This window comes from Penicillium maclennaniae (assembly GCF_028827695.1).
Source record: "Penicillium maclennaniae strain IBT 15551 chromosome Unknown utg000005l:1.0-2652337.0:1.0-2654196.0, whole genome shotgun sequence".
NCBI classification, from domain to species: domain Eukaryota; kingdom Fungi; phylum Ascomycota; class Eurotiomycetes; order Eurotiales; family Aspergillaceae; genus Penicillium; species Penicillium maclennaniae.
In genome coordinates, this window is record NW_026623217.1 from 2,158,908 (window position 1) to 2,172,439 (window position 13,532).

A 13,532-nucleotide genomic window follows, 5' to 3' on the forward strand; every position below is an offset into this window, starting at 1 on the left:
GGGCTTAACTCCAAACTCCGCATTTCTAACCCCGGCCTGGCGCTAGTCCATTTCGAGGTGTCAGCGCTGACCAGGGCACAAGGTACACTGTTTTAAGGCCACAAAGTCCGTCCGGATGGATCCAGGCGTCAAGAAATCAAGGAATCAAGGTGTCGAGGTGTCAAGGTGTCAAGGTGTCAAGGTGTCAAGGCATGAAAGGCGTGTCCTTTGCAGCATTGCACACTCTGGGCAATGTTTTTATAAGTTCCAAGCTGGGATCAGACGCGAGAACCAGTGCCAATCCCCCGACCGGAGGCCGGATTGCCCGGAGATGACCATCCGGTCCGAGTCTGACTTGATTGCGATTCGAACGTTCATCATTGACGTATGGTCGGTACGACTGAGTGCACCCATTCAATACTTTCCTACCGCGCTATTGCCCCATCATCACCCCCTGTCCTGCAGAATGATGTCTTCGCATTGACGATCCGAGCAAGGGATCGCCGCTATGCTCACATCCCGGACTCAATTGGGCGCCACCAGGACGGAAAGGGGAAAAGAGTGGACGAACTGCAGAGACATAGCTCCGTGATCCTTGCATGATCTCCTGGCTGATGCAGTCCCGCCTGAATTACGGCCTAAAGTTCGGCTGAGCCCTGGCTCCACGCCTTCTCATCATTTGCTCCGGTAAGAGAGGTTGCATAACCCACATGTGCGTAGTTCAAACATAATGCTAGCGGTACTACTGCGGCTGCACCATCTACAGGCTCTGGAGCATTCCAACCCACATGGACACCGAGGTCTCGGTCCGTAGGGTTGGTGCGACTCAGGGAGCCAAGGACCCCAGGACGCGCAAGGTCGCCCTGGTTCATCTTGAGACCTGTACGAAAGGGCCAGCTGCGTTGCCAATCTTGCCTAACCTATTGTCCTCTTAAATCTGCAGCTTCCCCCCCCTCGGTTATCTGGTTCTCCTGCCCCCCTCCTACACCATCGCCAAAAATGCCACTTTTCTTTGGTAAATCGACTGCTCCCAAGGTGGAGGATCATCCAGCCCTGAGAACTTCCAGTGATCAACCACAGCCCCAGGATATTCCTAAGCCTTCAAGCGAGAAGCAGGCGACTATGACTGATGAGGAATTCAGGAACATTGCTGGCCTCGATACGGGAAAGGAGACCGCCAGTCACAGCGACAGCAATACTAATAATGGCCAGTCGCCTCGCGCAGTGCCCAAAGAAGATACCAACAAGGAACCGATTGTCCGCGGTGACGAGGAAAGGAGGTCTCGACTTCCAGCAACACGAGCGGTGAATCTGATACAGACTCTAAGAAAGCCGATGACAAAGAATATCCTTCCGGCTTAAAACTTGGCTTAATTACTATCGCATTGTGTCTCTGCGTGTTCTGTGTGGCACTAGTACGTGTGGAACTTGGCACTCAAAAGTACAATTGCTCACCATGGTATAGGACAACACCATCATCGCAACAGCTATTCCCAAAATCACGGACGAGTTCAACTCTCTCAATGATGTGGGTTGGTATGGTAGTGCTTATCTGTTGACTACATGCGCCGTGACTTTGATGTTTGGCAAATTTTACACCTTCTACTCGATTAAGTGGATCTATCTGTTGGCCCTGTCGATATTCGAGATTGGTTCCTTGGTCTGCGCGACAACTCCCTCGTCCGTCGGTCTGATTATTGGCCGTGCCATCGCTGGTCTCGGAGCCGCTGGGCTTTACTCGGGCGCGATGCTCATCGTCCACCAAAGTGTGCCGCTGGTGAAGAGGCCGGCATATACTGGTCTCATCGGCTCCATGTTCGGTATTGCCAGTGTCGGAGGTCCACTGTATGTTCCTTTGCTTCCTCACAGCAGAATATCGCTGACCTTCTTCCCAGCATGGGAGGTGCTTTCACTGACCGACTGACCTGGCGCTGGTGCTTCTACATCAACCTGCCCGTTGGGGCAGTGACTTTCTTCTTCATCCTGTTCTTCTTCAAGGCAACTCCACCTCTCGTCGGCAAGGGCGGTAGGACCTGGAAGCAGCAACTTGCCGAATTTGATCTCCCTGGTTCCTTCTTCTTCCTCCCCGCTATCATCTGTCTTTTGCTGGCGCTGCAGTGGGGTGGCACCACCTACGCATGGGGCAGTGCGCGTATCGTCGCACTCTTCGTCGTTTTTGGAGTGCTTATCATCATATTTATCGGTCTTCAATGGTGGGGTCAGGATCGTGCCACTATTCCTCCTCGCCTGATAAAGAACCGTAACGTGTGGGGTACAGCTTGGTATGCGCTGGCTATCGGCGCCGCATATTTCGTCATGATCTACTATCTTCCAATCTGGTTCCAGTCCGTCAAGGGCGCGACCGCGATCAAGTCTGGCATCATGAATCTACCCATGATTATCTCCGTCGTCCTCCTTGGTATCCTCGCCGGCGGTCTGGTCACTGCCTGTGGCTACTACACCCCTTTCATGATCGCATCGTCGATCATTATGACGATTGGCGCAGGGCTCTTATCTACCCTCGAGGTCGACTCCGGCCATCCCAAGTGGATCGGCTACCAGGCCATGTTTGGTATCGGTTTGGGCATGGGTATGCAAATGCCAATGATTGTCGTACAGACAGCACTTAAAACGGAGGACGTCCCCAGCGGTACCGCTTTGGTCATGTTTGCTCAGACCTTGGGTGGTGCAATCTTCGTCTCTGTGGCCCAAAATGTCTTCCAGAACCAGCTCGTTCACAACATTCAGACCGATGCTCCTGGTGCCGATGCTGCTAAGATCGTTGGTGCCGGTGCCACTATGCTGCGCAATATTCTGCCCGGTCCTGCCCTGGCACCCGTCCTAGTGGCCTACAACAACGCCATTACACAGACTTTCTACGTCTCCGTCGCCATGGGTGCCCTGTCCCTGATCGGCCCCATTTTCATTGAGTGGCTCTCCGTCAAGGGCAAGAAGATTGAAGTGACTCCGGTCTAGACATCTTAATCTTTCGACTCTCCACCCATTGATGCTTTTTTTTGTAATTTCTTTTGTTTTGGGCACTCTGACTTTGAGAGCAGTAGAATATGGGCTTTATATACCTCTCTGCTTGAGTAATACACTTTATCAACATATTTCCATGCATCTCATACACCATTGAGACCTTAAGATAACACGGACTGCAGATTTTTGAGGATTTCATTCTGGATGCAAGAAGTCAAGCTTGATGCTGCAAAATCTTTGCAAAATCTCTGTATCTGAGGGAGCCAAAGGAAAAGTGGTCTACTCAACACGGCAACATGCATCGTCCGAGCTTGTTAAATCCAACACCCCCGTAGACCCTGCGTCCTGTGTCTTACACGCTGCAAGGCTCTTCTCCCTACTTCCTCGCCCATACTTTCGAGGACCATTATCCGCGCAGCCTAGGGAACTGCCCTCACGAAGCTCCCCCTGTCGCAGTTCCTCCCATGAGTACACGGTGTACTTCCACTGTGCTTTCCGACTCTATACTTGCTATTTTATGAAGTACGTGGTAGCCCTTTATGTACCAATCAACGAATGATTGAGGTCATCTTTATTTATATAAGCCCTGGAGACTACATGTCGAGATCCGTTGAGATGAAAATTTTTCCAATTTTCACTAACGGAGGCATACCTCGTCTAGCATCAATGATAGCTCAAGTTCCTGGATATAGGAAAGCAAAAGATGGATCTTGGACAACCAGGGCAACTCGGTGTCGGTGAAACATGGTTGTAGAGAAAGCCAGAACAAATTGCGTCTGAATATATTTGCGCAAAGTTTACCGCAGGGACGGTGGCCATAATCGTGCTGTATCAGATGGACCAAATTGCCGCTGAGTTCGGCGTTTATAGCCTAACATTGTATCCTATCGAGACAGCATCCACAATATTCGCTTTTTCGCTATGCCGACTTCAACTCCTTATTTTAAGTTCTCTGGTTACGCCCGGCATACCAGAAATTCGGAGAAAGGACCATCTTGTTGACGTCCTCATGATGGTTTCTCTCTCCCTCTCTCTCTCTCTCCTCCCCGTAGGATCTTTCCGTGGATGACACTTTCAGTATAGAACTTGAGGGTTTGGTGACTTGGTGTTTGTTCCTTGCCTCTGCAAAGAATGTAATATTGGGAGGTATTCGACACATTGAGCTTGCACAGGCAACTCTTCCCTCATCTAGAAGGTTTCCTTGGTGTATCCTGCCGACCGGGATTCCTATCATCAAAATTGTGTTACTGCAGCCATCGAGATTTCCTCGATCTAATCTCAGTCTTGATAGAGTAAAAGCACCCCCCCACCCCGGGGCCTTTCTCACATCATTTCCAGTTTTCAGATGAAACTTCAGATACCTTGTTGGTCCAGGTCATTCGAGTCCAGAAATGAATGAGATTACATATTATGGATTTTATCCCAAAGAGCACGACAAATGAGGACTCTAATTAGTCTATGTCTGTTAAGAGTACCAAGACCGAAGATAAAAACATATTAAACCGCCGCATAAAGACTAAGATAAATGCCCCAGATGACGCCACACGCGCTCGCAAAGACAACTCTGCGATCCACGGGAATGATCGTATACATGAGAGTGGACACAACCGGGCGATATTTCAGTCTCGCATTCATGATCGGTTGGAAATCCTATTTTAAATCAGTCTTCCACTTCCACATATCAGGGGCCCGCAAGGCTTAGAACATAAAAGGACACGTACCAAGAGAACAAGTTCCCACACACGCCCGAGGCCCTCGCCCTTCAGAAGATTAATCAAAACGACGAAAAGCACAATGTTCATCGCACCGGCTAGCGTTTGATCGAAAAAGAATTTCATCACGAAACTATGGAGTCCCGAGTGTCGCGCGGGTGACCATTTCTCCTTGTCTTTTTGGAGGGGCAAGATGTTCTTTTCTTGGGATGTGCCCAGGATGGAAGAAAGGAATGAACGAAGCCATGAGAATGAAAGTAGTGACTTGAGTGAAAGAGAGCGCCACAGATTGGAGATCTCTGCCCGTGAGGGGAAGCCTGGATACCGCGCCTCCAGGGCGCGTTGCCAGTAGAAGTTGACTGGCACGACTAGGATGCCATACGACACGAATTGAAGTAGTGCCAATGTGTTCAGAGTAAAGGGGCCCTGAGCGATGGTTAGCTGATGGGTTACGCCATTCGGGGGTTAGTCGTACTGTCTTGTTGCGCTGGTCGATCAGCTGCGCCAGGATATTAGAGAGAGCATTGAGGACGGTCGATTGCACGAGCGTCACAGTTAGCTGTGAGGGCATAACGAGTGAGGGCTGAACATCATCTGGCGCTGGACGCCGAATCCAAAGATATCTTGACGCTTGGAACTTGATGGAGAGGGGGGTTCAAGGGCAAGACGCGCAACCGTGGCCTGACTAAGACGCGATCGCCAAGGGTCCTTTGACATTTGACATTTGACAATTGACACTGTATACAAATTTTACAAACTTTGACGGCTTGAACATCTTGACTTGACATCAATCAACTGCATGTTTTTGATTTCATTTCAATTTCATGGCCGAATATCCAATCTATCGTCGGGTCGGAACTACTTTTGAGAATTCCACGTTTGGTCCATCCTTCGCACTGGTAAAGTGGTCTACCAACGCCAAATGGCCCCCAGCATCCTCACCTTGACGGTCTGCCAGCGACATGTCAAAGAGGAAGAAAAGTCGCGCCAACGTTAAGCGCATCTCCATAAATGCCATGCTCTTTCCAATGCAGCCGCGCGGTCCAATACTAAACGGACAGAATGCGCGACGTGCAGTCTCAATATCTTCCTTGCTAGTGGTCCACGATGCACCCGATGCTGCGCAAGTGGCGCCCTCAATCCAGCGCTCTGGAATGTATTCCTCCGGTGCTCGGTAGTACTGCTCCTGACGATGGATCGAGTACACAGGTGTGCCACAGTCAGTACCTGCAGGCAGGAAGACGCCGTCCACGACCGCTCCGCCTTCCATGACCTCGCGCGGTGGCGCACCTGGGACGGCCGGTGCGAGGCGCAGAGCTTCGTCGATACAAGCCTTAAGGTAGCCGAGCTCGTTGAGCTGGGCGCCGCTTACAATCTCCTCAACCTCGGTGAAGGCGCCGCGCACTTCGGCGCAAACCTTGGCCAGGGCAGCCGGGGACCGAACGAGGTAGAACAGGGTAGCTGCCAGTGTAGTCGAAGTTGTATCGCTTCCCGCAATCATGAGTACATTGGCCTCGCCCCACAGCTCCGGCGTGCTGAGCCCCTTGCCTGTCTCGGGATCCTTGGCATTGAGCAAGTAGTAGAAAAAGTCCTTCTTGGCTTCGCGACCGGCCAGGGCACGTTCTTGAGCCCGCTTGTTGGCCTCGACGCGCGAGTTCATGATGAAGTTCCATCGGTCTTGCGTGAGTCGTCGAATAAAGATCTGATCGAGGTGCCAACGGTCCAAAGGCATCCACAGTCCACACTGAACAGGTTCAGCGGTTGCCTCAAAGTCAAGGATGTATTGGTACTCACCACATAGTGTCGATTCGCAGCGCGATCAACCAGCCCAATCATGTGTCGTCGCGTATCTCCGATGAGCATGTCAAAGCTCTTGCCAAAGCACAACTCGCCCATCACGTCGTAGGACAGATAGCTGAACCAATTGCCCATGTTGCGCACGACACCTTTGCGATCATCGCCTTTCCTCTCGTCCTTCTCGTCATATCCAGCTAAGACTGCACAGAGCTGTCGCACATGCAAGAGCATCACATCCTCCATGCCCTTCAGCGCACTCTCTGAGAATGCCTGACTGAGAACTCGCCGCTTGCGCCCATGCATTGTCTTGTCGATCGCATTGTGAGTGTTATACACGCCCTTGATCGCCGGGAAGGCATTATAGAAATCAGCCTTCTGCAACCTTTTTCCATGTCCATAGATATCATGCAGTCCTTTGTCCGAGTTGACCGAAACGAAGTTCGGCGCAACTCGTACATGCGTGCCGTATTTCTTGTGTAGTTCGTGCAGCCACAGATGCCGATCTCCCTTCAATCCATGGTACAGCTGGATCCATGGTGTAACAGAAGCCAGAAAAGGCCCTGGAATGCGTCGAAGCGGATGCACAAAGCGATTGTAAAGTGTATAGGCGATTGTCTGGAGCGCTGTTAGATATCTTCGACATGTTCCAGGCCTGCGATTGCCTCAAATACATACCAACACGCCCAGCACCGCGGCCAGGTCGATTGCTAGTCCCTGTATGGACATACTCTTCACCACTGGTTCAATAAGCATCTTGGATTGTCTTCACGTCATCCGCAGGTGCTTATCGTCCGAAGTTATGGGGGTGAGTGTTAATATACTGACTGCGCCGAAGATATCCGCGCCCAACCGTGTTTCGGATTCAATGACGATAGACTCAATAAAACTTGGGTTTTGTGACCTGGTAGACCTAAGATGATAAAGCAACTAGATCATTCTATTTGTGGTCACGGATACAAGCGGCTATTTTCCGGTTTCAGCGATGTGGTTTTCACGTGAAGTGGATGGTTATCTGAAAATTCTTCGCAGCGTATGCTTATTTTGGTTATTGTATTTTATTTCCCCCCGATTGTAGCGGTTGAGATATGCCTCAAGTAGAACATGGTCTACGATAAGACCCGGCGCGTAGTATGTGGTTAAAGTGACACATCATCAGGCTGTAGGATCGATTGTTCTATGATCGAGGGTGTTTGACTGCGCAGATGGGACATTCCTCGAGTGGACCTTTCCCCAGCTACCCCTCAAACCCCACGGCGGCTTCTTGGGGGTTTTCTTAAACGCGGCCTACCGCTATTATCCGAATGGGTAATCACGTATCTCAACTGCTCCACAGTGGGACTCGACTGAGGCAGTTCGGAGTGCTGCACTATGCTCCGAGTCATGCTCGGGAGCCGCTGCTCATTCGAGCGCAGCACTCTGCTTTGTTGTCCTTGTAATGCATGCTGACTATACAAACGACATTATCCTGGTAGTTATCCTGGGAAATGTGCTATCCAGGTCCTTGATGCACAACTGCGTTGGCCAAATTGGGTCCTTGGCATTATCGACATCTTCGCTTAGCCACGCGCCGAGAGGACTATGTGTTGTTTCCATGCAATCCACCATCTAAAATCCACTGCTCGTTGTCGTCATTATCATCCTGCACGCGTCTCCATGTTTGCTTCCTTTCCGCTCGCTCGGCTCCGTCTACGCTTTTGCCGGTTGGGGCCTTCCAGACTGGACGCATCAACCCGCCTGCAGCAAGAAGAGGGTTGCGACTGAAGGCATGACCTCCCCTCGATGCCGGAGCTTCCTCGGAGTCATCGACATTCATCGAGTCCGCCTCATGAGGCTCTGGTGTGAACTCCACCGGTGCGGATTGATACACTTTCCGCACTTTGCCGCCTTTGATATCAAGGCTCATCACAGTCTTCTTCTTCTCCCAATCTGGGCGAGCTTTCTCTTCCATCTCGCGTTGTATGCGCTGCTGCTTCTTCAGTGCTAGTGCTCGCTGTGCCGGACTCATCCATATCGTTGAGGCGACATTCGGGGTCTCGAAGTCGGCTGCCTCATCAACGACCCTGGTCCGACGAGCGTTCTGTGCTTGGAACTGGAGCAGCTTGTCTCGATGGGCTCTAGCTGCGTCGAGCTTGTCTGGAGAAGAGGACCCGAATCCTGTGGGTTTCGGCCCTCCTTGATGGTGAACACCTTCATTATGAGCTCGCATCTTCTCCTGACCGCGCTCCTCTCGTAGCTCTCTAATCATATCCTGTACTTCTTCGGGTGAGAGGAGTGGTGTGCCGCAGAACGAGCACGGTTGTAAGCCTTCGAGGGAACAGATAATTTTGCCGCATTTGACGCAATTGGGGGCTGGGTCGAATAGCGGATGAATTGAAGCGTAGCAGTTACATTTCCGTTTTTCAGTGCTCTTGGTGGGGTTGGTCGAAAGTTCCAATGCTGCAATTGCGGCCGTCAAGTCGGAGATGTTGTTGGTTGTGAGGGCTGCACCACCCTTTGAGGAACCTACTGTGCCTCCGCCTTGTTTCTGCTTGCTCGTCTTGGATCGCACATTTGGCAGCATATCGGAAAGGACAGGCCCGGAAGCAGACGGAGGCGGTTTCGAGATGGCTGAAGCCGGGGCCGGGGATGGCTGCGGGCGAGATGATGCAGAGGTCCCAGGTACAGGCAGGTTGGGAGTATTGAAGATCGACTTGCTGGCGGACATGTAGTCCTCCTCCGCTCTGGACTTCATGTAGCCACCTCCTACGTCACCGTAATTGTCTGGTCGACGCGGCGGGCCAGCATTGTGTAGTGACTTCTTCTCCTTTTTATTCCTCCCTTTCGATCTTTCGCTAGCGGTGTCGGTTCGTGTAGATGTGGCGCGCGGGCGGGGGTCGCGACGGGCATTAAATGAGGCGATAAAGTCGAGAGCTGCGGGGGAATCGCCAACCAGGCTTTTCAAGTTCTCGGCACAGGCCTCTTTCGAAAGACTGGCCGAGTATTCGATGACTTGCTTTAATGATTCTTCATCCAGCGGGAGCAGCTGGCTCAGCCGAGGCGTAGCCCAGGTTGTGAGGTCAGACATGGTTGCGAAAGAGAAAAGGTTGAGGTGGAGCTCCCCACAAGGAAATCAAAGCGGAACTATACCCTTTACATTCCCCGACCCTACTCATTCCCGGTCTTTCACACTACATGACAGGATTGAAAGATCTAGAACAATTCAAAGGAGTAGAATCAGAAGCAAAGAGTTCTCATCGATGATATTGTAAAGTGCACACTTACCCATCCAACTAAGGATCACGAGCTCTCAGAATCAGGTCAATTTCCAACGCTTTCAATGTTGTAGCAGGTCTAACTTTGCTAGCAATTATAGATTGATATACCACATCTTATTTCTGAAGGCTTCATTGGTAGAATACCGCTCGACTGGGTAGGTGATATGACTGGTGTCGTAGTAGCTGGCCGTAACTTTGCCCATGCTGTTCGAGATTTCTAAATCAACCCCGTGAGATATATTGGACAAAGTAAGCAACGCTGTAAGAAAAGACCCGAAAGAAGTCACGATATTCAGAGAAGCAGGAACCGATATCTTCTTCGCAGTGTGGCAATGGCCATTGCGGGGGAACCTGAACAGACCAAGTTCAACTTTGTGGAGGGCTTTAATCCAGAAACGTGGATAAATGCATCCGCGTGGGCGGGCGCTGCTACATATTCTGTGGAAATTGGCTTGCTGGGTAAGCCGACTCTCGTTCGGCAACCGACGTCGAAGCCCATTCAGAGCTTGTTGTACTTCTTGCCTCGTACTGAGCGGGGCGACATTGATTTAACATTGATTTACAGCTTTGTTTGACGGATGATAAAGATGCAGGGGCTCAAATATGATAAAGGGGACCAGTCTAAAGAATATATCGGTTGAAGGAATAACTCCCCGGTCCCAAATACCTCGCCATGACATATTTGAGAAGAAGAAGGAGCATCGCTCGACATCTTGAATCGGCCGGAAATGATCCAAGGGTGTAACTATCATTTCGTCTCGCACCTGGAACCTTTACCTTGACGACAATGGCTTTCAATATCAGAAGTAGCCGTATCCACGGCATTTGTGGAAACTACTCTAGCTGGCTTTTATACCTAGTCCACCCCGAGTTGAGAGATGGAGACCTACAAAGAAACTCAATTGAAAATTCACAACACAGTGTTAAAACACGGCACATTGCATGGTGTGAAAGTAATGTACAAATCCTATTCCCCTCGCCATCATCATCGTCATCTATGCAAATTCTGTGTAGATGGGGCCACACCAAAAGACGCCGTGAATGAAAGAAAAGCAAAAGAAGCAAATAACGCCAAAGACACCAAGATGACAGCATTGTCCTAGAACTCTCGATATGACTCTCAATCCCCGTTTTCGCTCTTAATGTCCTCGTCATCCTCTGCTGTAAATGATTGCTTGAGCTTACTAGGCCCGGGCTTGTTCGTCGAGCCTTTCTTGCTCGAATTGAGCTTCTTCTTCTTTGTTGGGCTTGGGCTGCCCTCGTCGTCATCGTTATGTGGCCGTTTCGGTGCCGACGAGGTTGGGCTGCTGGCACCACTGGCTCCACTGTCTGTGGGTGTTTTATTGCGCGTGCTGCTGCCGCGGCCGGAGATGTTCATGCATCGATCTAGATGCTGGGCTACTCGGTTCATGACGAAGTATCGGGGGCAGATAGGGCATTTGCTGGTTGGAACTTCGGGAATTGTGCTGTCTTTTTCCGTCTTGCGCTTCTTTGGATTTGGCATCACCGCGAACATTTTGCCATGGACGTCGTGTCCGGGTAGCGTGATTAGGGGCCCATTTTGACAATATTCACGATTCAAGTCGGGGGGAGGTCTGTAGCCCGCGCCCACTGGAGGATATGATAAGCGTGGGAGACGGCAGTCCGGGCAGATAATCTCCTTCACGGTATGTAACGGGTTTCCTTTCAGAAGTACTTTCCCGCGGTCGAAGATGGCGGCGTCCGTCTCCAGGCGCGTGCTTGCTAGTTTATTCGCATCTATGATGACTTCCCGGGGTTTGCCATCTACCACTGACTTGCTGCCAGCTTCTTCTGGTACCGTCGCCCCTTCTTCTGCCTTTTGTCTGGCAATTACCACCGCGGAGCGCATCCGCGCCATCTTCTCCTGGCGGTGGACCTTGGCGACCAGGTCATGGATGATGTTGTGAAAGGTTTCATTCAGGATGTCGGTTGACTAGTAGGTCAAGTTAGAGGCTGGTCCAGCAAGTTCCAAGCCACTGATACCCATTTACATACCACTTTGGCGATCGTCCCGGCAGGATAGCTCGGCCTGCTGGTGGAGTCGGCCATTTTCGGAGTCGTCCAGAGATGTCACCCTCGATTGGTCCGTTCCTGAATGGCCGACAGCTTTGTCTGCCCGCGACGCAGTCAGATCCCTCTTCGCGCCAGTTCGCGGTCTACTTCTCCATAGGCCGGAAATCTATGCAGGGAGATACCAATAGGTGCAGCGATGTCGAGATGGAACCGATAGAAATATGGAGTGGGGACCCCAGGGACTTCAAAGCCGGTGTTCGGTGACCCGTTTTCAACGAAGGAAAGCAAGTGTCTGTGGCGAGTGCAAGTTAGTGAATGCACTATGTCTCGGATGTCGGATGCTGTGGAGGTTACCCTCGGGATGCGAGCGCAAGTGACCATAAGGGGGAGGAAGTCAAAGGGGATGGACAAGAAGGAAGAAATGCAGTTTGAACATAAACATGAACAGGAAACGAAAGAATAGAACTGACCAGTTGATTTCGCGTCACAACTCCGCTCTCCGGGAGGATGAGAAAGAAGAGGCTGGAGCAAGTTGTTCCCTAAGCTTATCTCTTATCGCATCTCCGCACTCTTCTTTCACCATGGCTTACCAGTTCTTCCAGGGCAGACCGTCGGGTCCTGCTAATAGTAATTCTCCTACGCCTATTGCATCTCCTCCTCCACGTCCGGCGCATCCTTCTATACATCTTCCTCGAGTTCAGCCGCCTCCCGCGGTCGCTACGAGATCAAATCAGGGCGGCCAAGACGAATACACGCCATATCCGCATGCGATTCCTGTGGGCTATGCCACTCCTCACCCTCACGTCACGATAGAAACGGTGGGCACAGGCATATACCATCCCTAGCGCGTATTACTGGGCTGCTTCTACCCATACGTTACCCAAATTCCTTTTACACAGCAACCATCACGGACCCGGTAATCGCATCTCTGTCACGCGTCGCAATCTATCATGACCACCCTGTCGCCGCTGTACCAGAGTCTGCTTCCTCTGTAGGATCAGATAAAGTCATAGGGGGGGATTCGTTGTCGCTTGGAGAAACCAAATTCGCCGCAAGAGGCACAAGATGAGGCGACAAATCTCTACATTCAGACTCTCCATCTGCTCTCGCCTTACCGTGGCCAAGGTGTGGCCGCAGCACTACTAAATGCCCTGCTATTCGAAACACCGCCGAAATCTAAATCACGCGGCCGTATTTCCGAATTAGTCAAGCATTACAACATACGGTCTGTGACCGCGCATGTCCACGAAGCGAACGAGGATGGACTTGCGTGGTATGTTGCGCGTGGGTTCAAGATTCAAGATGGTGTTGTGGAGGGATATTACCGACGACTGAAGCCCTCTGGTGCGAGAATTGTCCGTCTGGACTTGCCTTACGATGATGCACAGAAGAGGCCCGAGTGTACAGAAGATCAGAAAAGCTCAACCCCAGACGACGACTGGGAGAAGGTCGAAGCGGAGGATGGAGAAGAGGGGGATCATGGTGTTCAGCTTCTAGGCGACTCGCAAGAGGAAAAGCCTTCGAGAAAGCGCAAGGCTGAGGAGGAGAAGGAGAAGCAACCTCAACGCAGGTGAGCGGTGCGAGGTGCGTTCGAACATGTGCCATGTCGCGAGATGTTTGTTGAATACCCAGTGGATTGAAAAACCCCCCTACATCAGATAGAATGAATTCCATTTATAATGCACGTGCGGCTCTCTACTTTGACATCCTAGTATCCATAGGACAATAGGTATTGAAGAGGTATATATAATGAGCTGAAATCATTGTAGAATTC

The 13,532-nt window shown here is 51.1% G+C and overlaps 6 protein-coding genes across 6 annotated transcripts; 2 read left to right on the forward strand and 4 right to left on the reverse strand.

Moving 5' to 3' along the window:
* Positions 1-617: 617 nt before the first annotated feature.
* On the reverse strand, positions 618-851 carry N7477_006048 (uncharacterized protein; the record flags this gene model as incomplete). Its single annotated transcript, XM_056967711.1, has 1 exon — positions 618-851. One exon carries the CDS (start codon positions 849-851, stop codon positions 618-620), a length of 234 nt encoding a protein of 77 aa, XP_056822465.1.
* Positions 852-978: 127 nt separating this feature from the next.
* On the forward strand, positions 979-2,955 carry N7477_006049 (MDR family MFS transporter; the record flags this gene model as incomplete). Its single annotated transcript, XM_056967712.1, has 4 exons — positions 979-1,243; positions 1,300-1,394; positions 1,445-1,824; positions 1,875-2,955. The coding sequence occupies 4 exons, from the start codon at positions 979-981 to the stop codon at positions 2,953-2,955; spliced, it is 1,821 nt and encodes a 606-aa protein (XP_056822466.1).
* A 2,559-nt stretch (positions 2,956-5,514) lies between these two features.
* N7477_006050 (cytochrome P450) lies at positions 5,515-7,223 on the reverse strand (the record flags this gene model as incomplete). The annotated part of the gene is made up of 3 exons (XM_056967713.1): positions 5,515-6,375; positions 6,468-7,085; positions 7,146-7,223. 3 exons carry the CDS (start codon positions 7,221-7,223, stop codon positions 5,515-5,517), a joined length of 1,557 nt encoding a protein of 518 aa, XP_056822467.1.
* An 823-nt stretch (positions 7,224-8,046) lies between these two features.
* On the reverse strand, positions 8,047-9,534 carry N7477_006051 (uncharacterized protein; the record flags this gene model as incomplete). Its single annotated transcript, XM_056967714.1, has 1 exon — positions 8,047-9,534. One exon carries the CDS (start codon positions 9,532-9,534, stop codon positions 8,047-8,049), a length of 1,488 nt encoding a protein of 495 aa, XP_056822468.1.
* Positions 9,535-10,844: 1,310 nt separating this feature from the next.
* N7477_006052 (uncharacterized protein) lies at positions 10,845-11,794 on the reverse strand (the record flags this gene model as incomplete). The annotated part of the gene is made up of 2 exons (XM_056967715.1): positions 10,845-11,678; positions 11,741-11,794. 2 exons carry the CDS (start codon positions 11,792-11,794, stop codon positions 10,845-10,847), a joined length of 888 nt encoding a protein of 295 aa, XP_056822469.1.
* A 545-nt stretch (positions 11,795-12,339) lies between these two features.
* On the forward strand, positions 12,340-13,332 carry N7477_006053 (uncharacterized protein; the record flags this gene model as incomplete). The annotated part of the gene is made up of 2 exons (XM_056967716.1): positions 12,340-12,561; positions 12,772-13,332. 2 exons carry the CDS (start codon positions 12,340-12,342, stop codon positions 13,330-13,332), a joined length of 783 nt encoding a protein of 260 aa, XP_056822470.1.
* Positions 13,333-13,532: the final 200 nt, after the last annotated feature.